This window comes from Cyprinodon tularosa, unplaced genomic scaffold (assembly GCF_016077235.1).
Source record: "Cyprinodon tularosa strain WSP-4 unplaced genomic scaffold, ASM1607723v1 ctg900, whole genome shotgun sequence".
NCBI classification, from domain to species: Eukaryota; Metazoa; Chordata; class Actinopteri; order Cyprinodontiformes; family Cyprinodontidae; genus Cyprinodon; species Cyprinodon tularosa.
In genome coordinates, this window is record NW_024039675.1 from 61,965 (window position 1) to 78,091 (window position 16,127).

At 40.2% G+C, this 16,127-nt stretch overlaps 1 protein-coding gene across 2 annotated transcripts; it reads right to left on the minus strand.

Moving 5' to 3' along the window:
• Nucleotides 1-4,551: 4,551 nt before the first annotated feature.
• immp2l (inner mitochondrial membrane peptidase subunit 2) lies at nucleotides 4,552-14,123 on the minus strand. 2 transcript variants are annotated; one of them, XM_038274256.1, is made up of 6 exons: nucleotides 14,053-14,123; nucleotides 11,555-11,693; nucleotides 10,660-10,763; nucleotides 9,684-9,749; nucleotides 6,628-6,730; nucleotides 4,552-4,773 (listed from the first exon to the last, which is right to left on the minus strand). In XM_038274256.1, the coding sequence occupies exons 2-6, from the start codon at nucleotides 11,684-11,686 to the stop codon at nucleotides 4,648-4,650; spliced, it is 531 nt and encodes a 176-aa protein (XP_038130184.1). In that variant the 5' UTR covers nucleotides 11,687-11,693; nucleotides 14,053-14,123; the 3' UTR covers nucleotides 4,552-4,647. The 2 variants fall into 2 exon arrangements, 1 of the variants encoding a protein (XP_038130184.1); XR_005279726.1 differs by lacking the exon at nucleotides 4,552-4,773 and adding an exon at nucleotides 9,269-9,406 and having other exon boundaries at nucleotides 6,630-6,730; nucleotides 14,053-14,120.
• Between the last annotated feature and the right edge of the window lie 2,004 nt (nucleotides 14,124-16,127).

A 16,127-nucleotide genomic window follows, 5' to 3' on the forward strand; every position in this document is an offset into this window, starting at 1 on the left:
AGTAATTCCATTTAAAAAGTGAAACTTGTATATTATATTCATACATTACATACAAACTCATATATTTCAGATGTTTATTTTGTTTAATTTTGATGATTACAAATGACAACAAATGAAAATCTCAAATTCATCATATCAGAAAATTAGAATATTACTGAAGACCAATAAAAACAAAGGATTTATAGAAATGTTGGCCAACTGAAAAGTATGAACATGAAAAGTATGAGCATGTACAGCATTCAGTATTTAGTTGGGCCTCCTTTGGCCTGTATTACTGCAGCAATGCGGCGTGGCATGGAGTCGATCAGTCTGTGGCACTGCTCAGGTGTTATGATAGCCCAGGTTGCTCTAATAGTGGCTTTTAGCTCTTCTGAATTGTTGGGTCTGGTGTATTGCATCTTCTTCTTCACAATACCCCATAGATTTTCTATGGGGTTAAGGTCAGGAGAGTTTGCTGGCCAATTAAGAACAGGGATACCATGGTCCTTCAACCAGGTACTGGTAGCTTTGGCACTGTGTGCAGGTGCCAAGTCCTGTTGGAAAATGAAATCTGCATCTCCAAAAAGTTGGTCAGCTGCAGGAAGCATGAAGTGCTCTAAAACTTCCTGGTATGTGGCTGCGTTGACCCTGGACCTCAGAAAACACAATGGACCAACACCAGCAGATGACATGGCACCCCAAACCATCACTGACTGTGGAAACCTTACACTGGACTTCAAGCAACGTGGATGAAGTGCCTCTCTTCTTTTCCTCCAGACTCTGGGACCTTGATTTCCAAAGGAAATGCAAAATTTACTTTCATCAGAGAACATGACTTTGGACCACTCACCAGCAGTCCAGTCCTGTTTCTCTTTAGACGCTTCTGACGCTGTCTGTGGTTCAAGAGTGGCTTGACACAAGGAATGCGACAGCAGAAACCCATGTCTTTCATACGTCTGTGTGTGGTGGTTCTTGAAGCACTCACTCCAGCTGCAGTCCACTCTTTGTGAATCTCCCCCACATTTTTGAATGGGTTTTGTTTCACAATCCTCTCCAGGGTGCGGTTATCTCTCTTGCTTGTACACTTTTTTCGACCACATCTTTCCCTTCCCTTCGCCTCTCTATTAATGTGCTTGGACACTGAGCTCTGTGAACAGCCAGCCTCTTTAGCGATGACCTTTTGTGTCTTGCCCTCCTTGTGCAAGGTGTCGATGGTCGTCTTTTGGACAACTGTCAAGTCAGCAGTCTTCCCCATGATTGTGTAGCCTATAGAACTAGACTGAAAGACCATTTAAAGGCTTTTGCAGGTGGTTTGAGTTAATTAGCTGATTAGAGTGTGGCACCAGGGGCCATCAATTTTGAACCTTTTCACAATATTCTAATTTTCTGATATGATGAATTTGAGATTTTCATTTGTTGTCATTTGTAATCATCAAAATTAAACAAAATAAACATCTGAAATATATGAGTTTGTATGTAATGTATGAATATAATATACAAGTTTCACTTTTTAAATGGAATTACTGAAATCAATCTACTTTTTCATGATATTCTAATTTTATGACCAGCACCTGTATATATATAAATAATGCATGTGACACTCCTCAAAAATTTAAGGAACACCACATCAACACATCAGATCTCAATGGGGAAAAAAATCATGCTGTTTATTTATACTGATATGGACTGGGTGATGTGTTAGGAACAAAAGGATGCCACGTCATTTGATGGAAATGAAAATGATCAACCTACAGAGGGCTGAATTCAAAGAAACCCCAAATATTACAGTCCATTTTGCTAAATTTTTTTTGCAGAAACTCCAAATGGTATTCAGTCATTTGTATGGCCACCACGTGCGTGTATGCATGCCTGACAAGGTCGGGGCATGCTCCTACGGATGGCGTCCTGGGGCATCTCCTCCCAGATCTGGACCAGGGCATCACTGAGCTCCTGGACAGTCTGAGGTGCAACCTGGCGGCGTCGGATGGATCGAAACATAATGTCCCAGAGGCCTGTCTCCTGAAATCTCATCCAAGCTCTTGAGATTGTGCTGGTAGACACAGCAAACTTTGTGGCAATGTGCCATCCTGGAGGAGTTGGACTGCCTGTGCAACCTCTGTAGGGTCCATGTAGTGCCTCATGCTAACAGTTGTGACAGTGACCCTAGCCAAATGCAAAACTGGTGAAAAAGAGTCAGAAAAGATGAGGAGGGGAAAAAATGTCAGTGGCCTCCACCTGCAAAACCATTCTTGTTTTGATGGTTGTCTTGTTGTTGCCCATCTAGTGCACCTGTTGTTAATTTCATTAACAACAAAGCAGCTGTAACTGATTAACAAACCCCTCTGGTACTTATCTGACCAAATCAATATCTCAGAAGTTTAATTAACTTGATGCTGTACTCTGATTACAAAGGCTTCCATATATATATATATATATATATATGTATATATATATATATATATATATATATATATATATATATATATATATATATATATATATATATATATATATGTGGCCAGGACCGCGTCAGTTGTTAGGGAACCAGGGCAGAGAGCAGAAAACTTGGTACTGATGAAATGCTACTATACAAGCGTCCCCAGTGAGAGAGGTTACATGCAGAGACTATGGGAATTATGGCAGCTCCAACAACCATCATCGACACTGACAAAGAAACAACTACTAACTCAGTGTTCTAACATCCGCAAACGGCAGCTCCTATCACAACTAGAAATTGATGAGGTACAACTGACATGCTGCAGCAAGGAGGAGTCAGGACAACAGGTCAGTAGGGAGATATCATCATCCCAACACACAGAGATTGGGTCCCCAGCCCCAACACCAACAAGCCCACTAAACGTAAGGGCAGCTGACCTACAACAGCAGATCATAACCAAACTGAATCCCCTAGTACGACGACCAAGACTGCCAAGGCTAAGTGACAGAGTACCCTCTGAAAGTCTTCTAGAAGATGTAAATGCAGCACTGCACATCTTTCTAGAAGATGTATTTACATTTTACATCTAGAAGATGTAAATGCTGCACTGCATACTATCCCTACTAAAGACATAACTGAGACCAACGAGCTGACCTACGCCACAGCTACAGTGATCCTAGAGATGCTTTTTATATATATATATATATATATATATATATTATATATATATATATATATATATACATACATAAATGTAAATAAATATATATACATACATATATACACACTATATCTTATAATATATATATATCTATCTATCTATCTATCTATCTATCTATCTATCTATCTATCTATCTATCTATATATATATATATATATATATATATATATATATATATATATATATATATATATATATATATATAACTATATATGTTTGTATATGTATAAAGTTATACTGGATTCACTTTGTGTTTGTCTTTTTCTTGCTTTACAAAGGTAGGCAGCAGCTTGACAAAACCATGATGGCAATTATTTTACATCCAAGTAGTATGCAGATCTTTATATAAATACACATCGATTTAAAACAGATGGTATCAGCCAATACTGCACAAAATATATATATTTACTTACAGACCAAAAGTTTGTACACACCTTCTCATTCAAAGAGTTTACTTTATATTCATGAATATGAAAATTGTAAATTCACACTGAAGACATCCAACCTATTAATTAAAACATGTGGAATTATATACTTAACAAAATGTGTGAAACAACTAAAAATCTGTCTTACATTCTACTGTAGGGTCTTCAAAGTAGCCAACTTTTGCTTTGATTACTGCTTCGCACTCTCTTGGCATTTTTTTGAAGGAGTTCCAGGAGATGCTTAGCATTGTTGGCCCTTTTGCCTTCACTGCGGTCCAGCTCACCCCAAACCATCTCGATTGGGTTCAGGTCCGGTGATTGTGAAGGCCAAGTCATCTGGTGCAGCACCCTATCACTCTTCTTCTTCATCAAATAGCCCTCACACAGCCTTTTTGGGGTCATTGTCCTGTTGAAAAATAAATGATGGTCCAAATAAACACAAACCAGATGGAATAGCATGCCGCTGCAAGATGCTGTGGTAGTCATGCTGGGTCAGTATGCCTTCAGTTTTTAATAAATCCCCAACAGTGTCACCAGCAAAGCATCCCCATACCACCTCCTCTATTTTTCACAACAATCTAAAATTTAGACTCATCAGACCAAAGCACAGATTTCCACTGGTCTATTGTCCATTCCTTGTGTTCTTTAGCACAAGCAAGTCTCTTCTGCCTGTTGCCTGTCCTTAGCAGTAGTTTCCTAGCAGCTATTTTACCATGAAACCCTGATTCACACAGTCTCCTCTTAATAGTTTTTCTAGAGATTTGTCTCTTAATAGGTTTTCTTCATTTAATCAAACTGTCATTTTATTTTGATAATAGATACACTAAAAACTACAAATCAATGTTTTTTATTCAAACGAGGACCTTCAGATGGATCACCTGCAGCTCATGGCTTTTAGTCCTAATGGAGAAAATTGTTCCAGTCTTTGATTTGATGGCAATAAAAAACAAATTCCAACAATAAGATATAATAATAATGACAATTTAATATTAAAAATACATTTGAAAAACTTTATTCAAATGATCAAAGGAAAAAAAATAGTTATAGGTTTTATTATAAACAGTTCACATATACAAGTTGTTTTTTCATTCATCTTCTTCTTCAGCATTCAGAGGTTCTCTGTTTGGGGGTAGAGATGGTTTTATGCGCTGCCAGCGATTTGGGGGCCAGATGATGTGGGAAGCTCTGCCATGTAGAAGCCCAACTGACACCTGAGGTGAAAAGAGAATAAAAAGCTGATAGTAAATCTGAAAAGGAGAAGAGGTGCTCTAGTTAATCCCAATCTGTTATCCTGGTTTTTAAAAAACAATGGTGAAAAGTTAATGAATTGGTTCTTTTACCCCTTTCACAGTGGCCAAAAAACCTGTTTTTAAAGCTAGGAACATTCTGCCTTTAGTGGAAGTGGGACACCTCAATGACCCCCGTCGACCCGGGTCAAACGGATCGGCTCCAGTCAGCTTACAGTGGGAACATCACACCCAGGTTGACCTGCTAATTTATATGATGCCATTAAGAGCCAGTCCCTTGTGATTTAACAAGCTAAAATGACTCTGCTTGCATTCGATAAACAAGGCGCAGCACAGGTGAGAGGGTTTTGAAGGAAGAAAAAAAAAAAAGAGCCAAACAATAACGCACACAGACTACACCATGGCTGCCTTACATCCTGCTCTCCATTGTTTACTTTCCCGATTTCTGTCGCACTGGTGACATCATCAACGCTAACCTGGTGTGTTGGCATCACCATTCATGGATTTGTTTACTTTTCCACCTAATTTCATTCTAATAGCGATAATAGGAACTGCTGATGAAGTACAGGAGTAGGGGTAGGTTTAAAAAAAACAAAAACTATGTGTGTATGTATTATACGTTACCAAAGGTGCAAATAAGATTTTTGCTTCTGCCTACTCCTTTTTAGCCTGGGTGCCATTCCAAACTTAATCCCGCCCACAAGGTTTGAGGTCGGGAGGTTCGGTCTGGCTCTGCTCCATAGTAGCGCGAGTATGATCGCCCACCCTCTGGCGATCCAATCAAATTGTCAGGGCGGGCTTTATACGATGATGGACAGATGACCAACAGTAACGTAATCAACCACGTGACCAAAGCGCGCTTGGGTGACAACAACAATGGCTGCCGCCGGAGAGTTGAGGTGAGTAGATTCTGCTATTAGGTCTGTTCTAGAAGATATCGACAGCAAATAAATTTTAAAAGAAGAACAGAGAAATGCGATCAAGGCTCATCTTCTTATTCTAGGCGTGCAACTGCACGCTTTGATTTTTGTTGACAACAACTATGCCTCGCTTAACATACGTCACGCACTCCGTTGCTCTTATTGGTTGTAGGTCTATCCAATTGAGTGCAGAGGCATTTTTTTTCCTGGTTCGTTAGAAACACGCCCCATAATCACAGCTCTATGGAGCAGTATCAGACTCATACTCTGACTAGAATTGAGTAGGACTACGTCAGGCTAACTCCTTTTAGGCATCGCTGAAAATATTTTGTCAGCTGAAAAAAGATGTGTTGCTCAAATAACAAAATTAGTCCTGTCCTCATAAAGAGCTGATCTTCTAAATCAAAGTTTTTTCTCTTTTACAATCAAAGTCAAGGGACTTTCTTCTGGCACCCCTTTATTTTTGGCCAGGCGGTGTGTATTGATAATACTTTCAAGAAAGCAAATTTATTAAAAGATTTATCAATGATTATGATGTTGAACTAATCTCAATTGGCTGCCTTTCCATCAGATTCTATTTTATAGATATCTACATACATTGTATATATACAAGGTATATCCTTAATGAAAGTTATCAAATGATGCAATGCTGTCTTTGATGTTTTTGCTTTACTTTTATTTACCTTTCTGAAAAAGCTGATTGTCTTTAGATTTTTTAGAGATTATATAGTTTTCAATTTTCAGATTTTAGACTATCAGTTCACCCAAGTTTGCCAAAGAACAAAAGATATGAACAGTGATGTAACACTTTTGTCCATTTCTAAGTCAGTTAAATTAATGTCATTTCTCCCAACAGACTCTCTCAAACCATATGGACCACATGACTCTTTATTTGTACCGGGCCAAAGCTGTTGCTGTCCAGACTGTGTCCACGATGATCCCCCTCAATCCAGAAATGACCATCAGGGACCCGAACATATTGGTTCTTGTACCCCAGGGTCCTGCAGGAAAGTTTAGAGCAAAACAAATATCAGTACATCAACAATAATTATAACCAGCAACTGCTCAGGACAATATTTAAGAGATTTTCAATGAACATATTGTGTATTTTATTTGTTTGTTCGCAACCAGCACGTGAAACCAGCAACTACCGGGTTAAGATAAAAAAAACAGGTAAACAAATCCTGACCATATGGAAAGGCTCATGTTATTCCTGATCCCGACAGTCACAACTTTCATAGCTCAGCTGTTGGCTAAGCGACTCTGCTGAGAAAAACAGATGCTCTGTCACAGACACAAGAAATTTGGTCCTCTAGAGCCTTTGAGAGTGGTTCCTTTCCATCTAAGAACTGCAAGATGTCGTGTATGACCCTGAGGCCCTTTTTTGGGTGCAGACATGCTCCTACACCCTATTCTTTGTCTCCTTCAGAGGAGTATCAGAGGGTGTTTTATGCCGCTTGGTGGGACCCTAAGGCATTGTCACATCTGTCCACTGATGGTTGGGTGCTCTCTGTCATGCCTAAATCAACCAAGGCAGGCCTGGACTATATGTCAGCGGTTTAACCTGCTGTTGTTTCTTAATTGTGTCACCGGATGCATGGCTGATTCCTGATGTTCAATGCCCACAACCCAATGTCAAGTCTCAGATGACCCCTTCAGTGAGGTGTTCAATTCAGGAGTGTGTGCTGGCCACCCTGCCAACTCCTTTGAACACATCATGTTTGCCTTTCCTGCATAATTTTAGGATACTGGTGATGCGACTGTGGCAGTTTCATTTAGTGTCGTAGCATTGTAAGTCTTAGCACTGATAACCAAGTCGCCTCTGACACAAGCATGCTGTAGGACCCTCAGGGGTGTCCTAGTTGTACCAGGGGGAGTTGTTTAGATCAGGTGTCCTAAAGCACTGGAGAGAACTGTTCAGGTGCACCCGACTAGGCAGCACCTTTCAGGCCTCTGGAGGGGTATGCCCCCCCTGAATTGGAGGCATTCTTATGCTAGCCCCATTGTTCGGCTACAGGCTCAATAACCTATTAGTATTAGAGATCTGGTTGGAACTTTAGTGCACCAGCCTGCGTCCAGCTAGACAGGCTCAAGCCTGGTTTACGCTTAGAAACCAGGTCGTCTGCGTGTGTCGCAGTTAACGCATATGTGCATAATTCAGCAGAATATCACAGTTTTCTGGAGTTTTTCCTATGTGAGTTGCCATTGGCAATTCCGGATGCTCCTATATGGTCTCTCTTTTTCACAGAGGTTGTTTACTAAGTGCAGGAAAGTTTCCCATCTCCTCTGTAGAACTTTGGCATTAGGGCTCTTCCATACCTGGATAACTTGCTTCTTTGCTCACGCTCTAGGGCAGAAGTCTACTGAGATGCGTGCCTCCTTTTTGACCATATGTCACATTGGATCTCAAGGTCAACTTGGTGAAGAGTTGCCTGGTCCTGTGACAAATTACCACTTTTCCTTGGATGCAATTGGACTCGACTACAAGGACTCATCCATCTGTACACAGGGTTGACAACATACTCCAGCTTGTGAGTTGATTCAGGCTGGGCTGGTGGTTTCCCCACATCAACCTTCCAGCAAATTGATTTCAGAAACTTGTGTCGAGCTCTTGGGTTTGCTGATTCTGTGTCTTTTTCAGAGCAAGCTGAACAGGCTGCACAGGTGTTGCATGAATACGGTGACACTAATGTTGTAGTTAAGACCATACCAAACGAGACCAGGGAGTACCGAGACAAGACCAAGACCTTAAATGCCAAGATATTTAGAGGCCGAGATCAAGACCACATATGCCCCATTTACACTACCCCTCAGAAACTGATCGGTGCAGAGTTCGGACGTAGCTTGGATCAGTTAACCGTGCAGAGCTTGGTTCCTAACAATCATTTAAACATCATGCAAGCATGGTTCCTCGTCGCCCATTAGCGGCCCATGATGCTACAGCTCTCAAGGCAGGAATTACACAAATAAAAATGGCCGCATCCATAACATTCAGGAACTTAAGTCCCTGGATAGTGTCCTACACCTAAATTTCAATGAGAGACTTGGTCTCTGCATCATCCCAGGTAGCACCACGCTGTTTTGATGCCATCTATGGTTAAAAGGCTGAGAAGAAGTTTGTATTGTGAACAGGTGAGGAGATTAGTGAATTACAAAGCCAGACACGCCTAAAAACTTGTGAAATGAGTGAGCTGACTGTAAGGAGATGACGTGGGCCGCTCATGCATTCTTTGTTATCAGAAAACCAGGTCACAACTGAACCATGCCGAGCCCTACTGTTGAACTAGTACTAGATTTAGCATGGTACGGATGTGTCTGACACGGTCCAGTTCAGTTGTGTTCCATTTACACTAAACAGTTATCTCGGTTACCGTACACTGACCGTTCTCTGTGAGGTTTCAAAAGAGCAGTGTAAATGGGGCTTATAAATTGTTGTTCTTGGTCTGGGCCTCTAAAGGTCTTGGACTTGTCTTGGTCTCAGTTCTCCTTGGTCTTTATTGGTGTAGTCCTGACTAGAACACTAGGTGACATGGACTTGCCTTCATCCCCAGGCCTTATGGCGAGGCAGGATGTATTTGTCCAGGGGCGTTCCTATGGGTTAATCGTGTGTCATAGGGAGGTGGTCACCCCAAATGCCAGTCTCATGTGCATTACTCTAAGGTGGTGTGGAGGGTGACCTTTGATGACACATGGAAAGTTATATTAGAAACTTAAAAATTAGGCCCACACAGACAAAAAAAATTTCAGCACAAATAGAACCAGCCAACACTTTGTTGTTCACCTTCAGACACCTTCAAACATACGTTAATTTCCTTGAAAAAAAACAGCACAACAGTAGTTCATCTGGACAAACACAAAATGGTGACTTCTTCTTTTCAAATCAACAGAATATTAGCAAGCTTCAGCTGATTGTTCAATTGTTTAATGTGAGGAGAAATGAGTATCTTTCTTTACCTGATGAAGTCTCCTTCTAGGCCAATAACACGCTTAATGATCTTCTGCTTTGGATTTTTTGGTGATCTAAAATAAAATAAGCACATCAATACATATAAGTGAATAGTAACAAACATCAGCCAAGAAAATATCCATAAGAAGATGCTGCTCCTGTTCTTCACTAGGGTGCTGTAGGTCTGAGGTTTGAAGCGGAGTCTACACCACTATAAACCACAGGACATCTTTCCAAACTGGTTCACATACAAACAGCATACAAACAGCAACATGTTTATAATCAATGGCAAACTGAGCAATAAAATGTAGATACATGTGTCAATATAGGCTAAGTTTATACAGTCGAGATAAAACTCAAAATGACTAAAGGTGGGGTAGAGGGTGCAGTTGGACCGGAGGAGGACAGCGGTAAATCAGAGAAGCCTATCAGGGAGACAAGAACACTAGGGCAGGGAGGAGAAGGCGGTGGCTGTCCACTGTCTGCAGCTGGGGTAGGATGACAAAACAATCCTTCTAGGGCTAAATTAAAAACTTTATTTTTTTTTTTTTTTAAAGCTACAATAAACCAAGAGCATTCCTCAACTGCAACCTTGGTCAAACATTATTTCTTCTATCTTCCATTTTGTTTAAAACTCGTCTCCACTGCCTCTTTATAATGACTAGAATAACATTAAAGCAAACAGAGCTATGGTATTAGAAAAGTATCATATAGGTGGAAGCCCAAACTCTGGGATCAGGGTGGGAGGGGAAAAAATGTGGATCATTGCATCCCTACTTTATAGACAAGAAATGTCAATAAAAGGATGTTGTGTTTCTCATACTTTACAGCAGGTTCCATTAATTAAAAAAAAAGCCTGCTAGAGACATGGTCTATATAAATGACTGGTTTTCAATGGTCTACATCTAGTTTTACTTAACTATTCCTAATTTAATTAGCTTTATTAAAGAAGAAAAAGAAAAATGGTTGATGGGAATTACTCACACAACAGATACAATGTCGCCTCTTTGAACCTGGTAGTTTCTCACACTCCAGCGATTCAGCAGGACAACATCACACTGGCCCCCAACGTCTGGGTTAAGGAATGGCTGTTCAGGAACAAAGGAGTCTGGTGTTACATCTTGGTTTGGAGTTATTGGAGTAAATAAGATAAAAACATAAGCGCCACTTTAAAACAAGTTAGTTCAGACAAGAGGGTTTGTTGACGGACCACCAAATTTCCTTCTGCTTGAGCCTATTGGCTGTTTGCAGGAGCAAAGCACGTACAGGAACCTGGGCCCAACAGGTAAATCAAATGGCTCAACAATAAATAAAGATGAAGAGTTAAAAAGAAAACTTATGACCACGGGCACAGTAACAAAAAACTGACCCAAAACAACCAGACAGCTAATAACTACAATGAGCAGAAAGGTATGGTTTCACAGGTGGAGGTGATCAGGTGGCGACATAAGGAAGAACTGAGAACAATAAAAGGAGTGAGAGCAGAGGGAGAAAAGCAAATGAACAGAGAGGAACCCAACGACAAACTCAAACAAAGAAGAAGATAAGGAAATTAGATCCCAGCCAGTAGGTTTGGGATTAGTTCAATGTGATCAGTATTTTGGATTAATTTTACTACAGTTAAAATCTAAAAACAGAAATACCATCCAGGGTCAGGAACTCTACAGTGAATTATAATTCATCAAGATCAAGCCGTTTGTTTCCCGTCCACAGGTACCTGGACACCCAAGGAAGGAACCTGGCGATCTAAAACCTGTTTTCATATTTTACTTTGCCTGCTCTCATTATTTAATCAGGTATTCCCCGAAGATGGAGAAGTCAGAGTTGTCTTAGAGGGTTCATTGTGGGAGAGAAGACAGGTTTGTTCATCACGTCTCACCTGCATTGAAGCTCCTTCAACTCGAGCCACATAGGCCAGTTTATCCAGGACAGTAACTGTGACAGGAACGGCAACGAAGAACCCACTGATGAACGCTCGTATGCAGCGCCGTCCTGGAGTCTGCTGCGCCATACGGACACTGGAAGAGACAGGACAACATTCATCTCCCCGACTCCATTCTAGGTAACAAATGGCAGCCATCCTAGATTTAGAGATATTTCTATCAGGGAGCCAATTAGGATGAACAGAAAACCACCAGGGGAAAAAACTAATCAAAATGTTTACATATATGAGGCGGATTTAACTCAAACAGTTTGTTACCAAAGAGTGGGGCAATAAAAGAAAGAGGGAGGGACAAATTTAACAACATTAGAGAAGAACGTAGCGCTATAAAACACTGACATCGCACACCAAGGAAACCAGATATCCCAGGATTTTGTCTCACAGCACATTATCAACATATTTGACAGAATGCATACACACATTATAACTAGATTATTTAAACAAAGCCAACTGCAATTTTTCCAGCCTCAAAATAATGTAGGCTAGCTAGAAAGAGCGTATAGCCTGTCGGATATAGAAAAAAAGACTGTGTTGGGGGAGCTGCTGGATATCAGAAGACAACTAAAACGGCAAAAGATAGTGGATTAGCAAACAGCGGAGAAAAAAAATGTGAGGGACACACCATCAATTTTAAAATCTAATGTGTGGGCCCACCTTAGCTTCTATAGTGACAAGGAAACAATACTCGATAGAGTTCGCAATCAGCAAGAGATGTTTTGCAACAGGAATGAGGTTATGAGAGAGGGGGAGAGACATGCGGGAAAGGACCACAGGCCGGATTCAAACCCAGGTCGCCCGCATCGAGAGCTAAGGTCTCCGTACATGGGTCGTGCGCACTAACCGCTGCCCCACCTGCACGCCCTTCTTTTGTGCTTTTAAGTACTGCTAGATGAAGCCACATTAAAAGCACACAACACTTGATAAATATGTAGAACTGATAGCAATAGTTGCCCTAATACCACTTAAACATGTTTTTAAACAGTTGTATAAAGGGTATCATTCAGTTTTCATACAGAAAGATAAAGAAATTGATCTTCTCAAGTGAGCCTTCTTTCAAGGCAGGAGCAGTTTTCTCAATAGCAGACATCAAGGCATGAAGATCTCAAGACACAAAGGTATCAAGACATCAGGACATGAGGACACACAGAATGGTCCATTAGGACAGTTTAGTCAACTTGCAGAGTCCTGTCCACAACCGACAATAACTTTTTTGGGAGGTATCAGGGGAATGAGGTCTATCAGGCTTCTTTTATTTAAAGGACTGTATAAAGTGTCTCTGTCTCTTCAGGTTTCCTGTCCTGATATTCTTGGCCTCCAGTTCCTGATTCCTCATGCTGTGGACATGCTGCTGTTGACTCAGCACACTGGTTCCTCACATATTCCTCTTCTCTCTGGACTCCGTTTCATTTAATCTCCCTCTCATCACTTCTACTAGCTTCATTCTCCAGTCTCTGACATTTTAACAGTTGAATAAAAAGTCTATTTAATCTAGGTGTATCAACTTTTCCTTTATTAAAGTGTCTGTGGCCCCAGGTTAGTGTTTCAACACACTGTGGAAGTTCTGCGGGTCCATCCCCTCACATGGTTCTGCTGGACTGGAGCTAAAGAGCTTTCTATTGGGGCTATGTGACTTTGGAAGTAAAATCCGCAGATTAAACTAAAATCTCTGGTTTTGCTTATTCTGACCTCTGGTCAACCTCAAATTGGACCTCATGTAACAATTTCTCTTACTTTTTCTGCAACCGTTGGCTCCTTTGAGTGCACCACGTCAGATTCCACAAATGTTCTTAACTTCACTAAATGATCATAAAGTATCCTCACAAACCTGATGCAGAGAAATGAAAATCTGCATAGTTACTGTCCAGATTACTCTATATAAGGCTACGACTTCCAGCACCCCTTCAGGTGTTCATTCACTAAAAATGGCATTGAAATCGAAGAAGAGACTCTGTACCAGTTTGGAGATCAATATTCCTCTGACTGAGAGCTGAGCAGCACAATCAAAGGACCAGTAAATGCATAACAGTAGGGAATGAATCAATAGAGCTGTAAATGAAGTGATTGCACTGTTACAGAAGCAAAAACAAAATAAAAACACACAAAGCTGTTACTTTAATAAATGTTGTGGAAATGAGCTAAAAAAGGAATCATACTTTAGACTAACGTAGATGATTTAACAGTAATGCAGCAACCTGTCCTCTAACCTGACCCAGAACAACGTTTCCCTCTCCTCCTGCTGCTAACAGGAGCTGTCTATGCTAACATGTAGCTCACTACAAACAGGAGGCTAAGCTATGCTAAGCTATGTTAACATGGTGCAGTTCACAAAGGAAAATGTCCGGAACTTCATTTATAAAACACTATCTGCTCAGAACTCAGCGGCAATGACGCGACTTTGGACACAGCACCCAAATTAGTGAAGCAAACACACCTACCGGAACAGCAGCAACGTCACTTCCGCTGTAGTCCACTCAGTCGTGTGGCGTAATCCACGAGAGGAGACCTCGCATCGATCAATATGGTGGCGCCATCTTGGGGAGGTCGACAGCTCCGCACAGTCACATGTGTTGAGCAGGCACAGAATCTATTTTATTCAACTATAACTCGCTGAATATTGAACTGATTTTCCCGGTTGTGTGTTTTTTTTTGTTGTTGTTGAAAACAGACAAATGGTTCTATGGCAAGGCAAGGCAAATTTATTTGTATAGCACAATTCAGTACAAAGACAATGCAAAGTGCTTTACATGATTAAAATATAGGAAAATATAACAGAATTCAAGCAAGTAAGAAAGAAAGAAATAAAATAAAAAAAATGCAGAAACAACAAAGAACATTAAAAACAGTTGGACTAAAGAAAATAATGAACTAATTATGTTTCAGTTGAACTGTTTTAAGAAGAACAGTCAAAGGCAATCCTAAACAAATGTGTTTTTAGTATTGATTTAAAGGAACTCAGGCTTTCCGCACCTTTACAATTTTCTGGAAGTTTGTTCCAGATAAGTGGAGCATAGGAACTAAATGCTGCTTCTCCATGTTTGGTTCTGGTTCTAGGAATGCAGAGCAGGCTGGGGCCAGAAGACCTGAGTGGTCTGGAGGGTTGATACACTGATAGCAGGTCTGTGATGTATTTAGGTGCTAAGCCATTCAGAGATTTATAGACTAATAGAACTATTTTAAAGTCTATTGTCTGAGATACAGGGAGCCAGCATAAGAACTTTAGAACTGGGGTAATGTGTTCTACTTTCTTAGTCTTAGTGAGGACACGGGCAGCAGCATTCTGGATCAGCTGCAGCTGTCTGATCCACTTTTTAGGCAGTACTTATGGAGGACCAGCTCTACCATTTTTAAAAATAAATACAGAAATAAAGAAATGCTCAATAAAGAAATAAGCATATAATTATTTGTCCCCAGAAATACAATAAACAAATAAATGTAAGTAGAAATTAAATTATACAGTGAGACATAAATGTATATATAGCTATTTTAATTGGCTTTTTATTTATTCTCCTTTGTAATAATTCACTTATCTATTCATTGTCCGTTATAATTTTCAACTTCATTTATTAATTACTTCTTTATTTTAAGTATTTATTTATGTGCATGTTGTAATATTTTTGACTGTTTTATTCTTCCTTCTTATTTTTTTACCCTCTTTATTTCTTCAATGCTATTTATTTCTACCTGTGGTTTTTACATTACTGTATGCATTTCTCCCTAATTATACAAATGAGGAGGGGCTGTGTCAACTTCTGCTCATTGGTTGGTTCGCATTTTATGCCAACCGGTAACAAATCTGTGAGGTGATAGCCAGCGTAGATAATAGTGCACATAGAAAACACCTGATTATAATACAGCTGTGAATACTGTCAGCTTATTGATGTTCCTTTTGTTTAGATTCCTACAGAAGCGTATTGCATTCACCAAAAAAAAAAAAGATCTTACATCTCGTAATTATGAGAAAAGATCTTATAATAACGAGATAATATTGAGATCAGGATCTCAATATTTTGAGATCTTATCTTGTTATTATGAGATAAGATCTCATAATAATGAGGTAATATGTCATATTCAGGACATCAGGATGGACAGTCATTGCTGAGCTACGCTACATGAAACGTGAACAATGCATGGGTTGTCAGATTAATATGCTTTTATTTTTTTTTAGGTATACGACACAGGAAAGTACTGAGTTTCCTCAAAGTAGATTAAATAAGTTTTAGTTTTTCAGCAATGTGCAGGCACCTTAAGTTCTTAGGACTGTTTAGGCGAAAAGCCCACTCTACTCTAACTTGCTGGAAGTCGCACTGTTACTGCGGGTACATTTAAACCAGCACGGGATGCTTTATGGCATCCCATAATCCATCTGAAAATGCATTCCAGTTGGCTTGCTGGTGTCCCACAGAACAGTCCACCGGTACCTCCTGAAAATCCTACCTCCTCAAGGAGTACATCTGAGGCTTCAGCATCGTTTAAAATGTCGTCTATACAGAAACCCAGGTCCCAAATTCAT

Bases quoted from the DNA above. Each gene is read 5' to 3' on its own strand.
- immp2l (XM_038274256.1), bottom strand. From the start codon at position 11,686: ATGGCGCAGCAGACTCCAGGACGGCGCTGCATACGAGCGTTCATCAGT. The intron at 9,750-10,659 runs GTGAGTAATTCC...ATTTTATTTTAG, and splicing joins GGCGACATTGTATCTGTTGT to ATCACCAAAAAATCCAAAGC. The intron at 4,774-6,627 runs GTACAAATAAAG...TTTTCACCTCAG, and splicing joins ACAGCAACAGCTTTGGCCCG to GTGTCAGTTGGGCTTCTACA.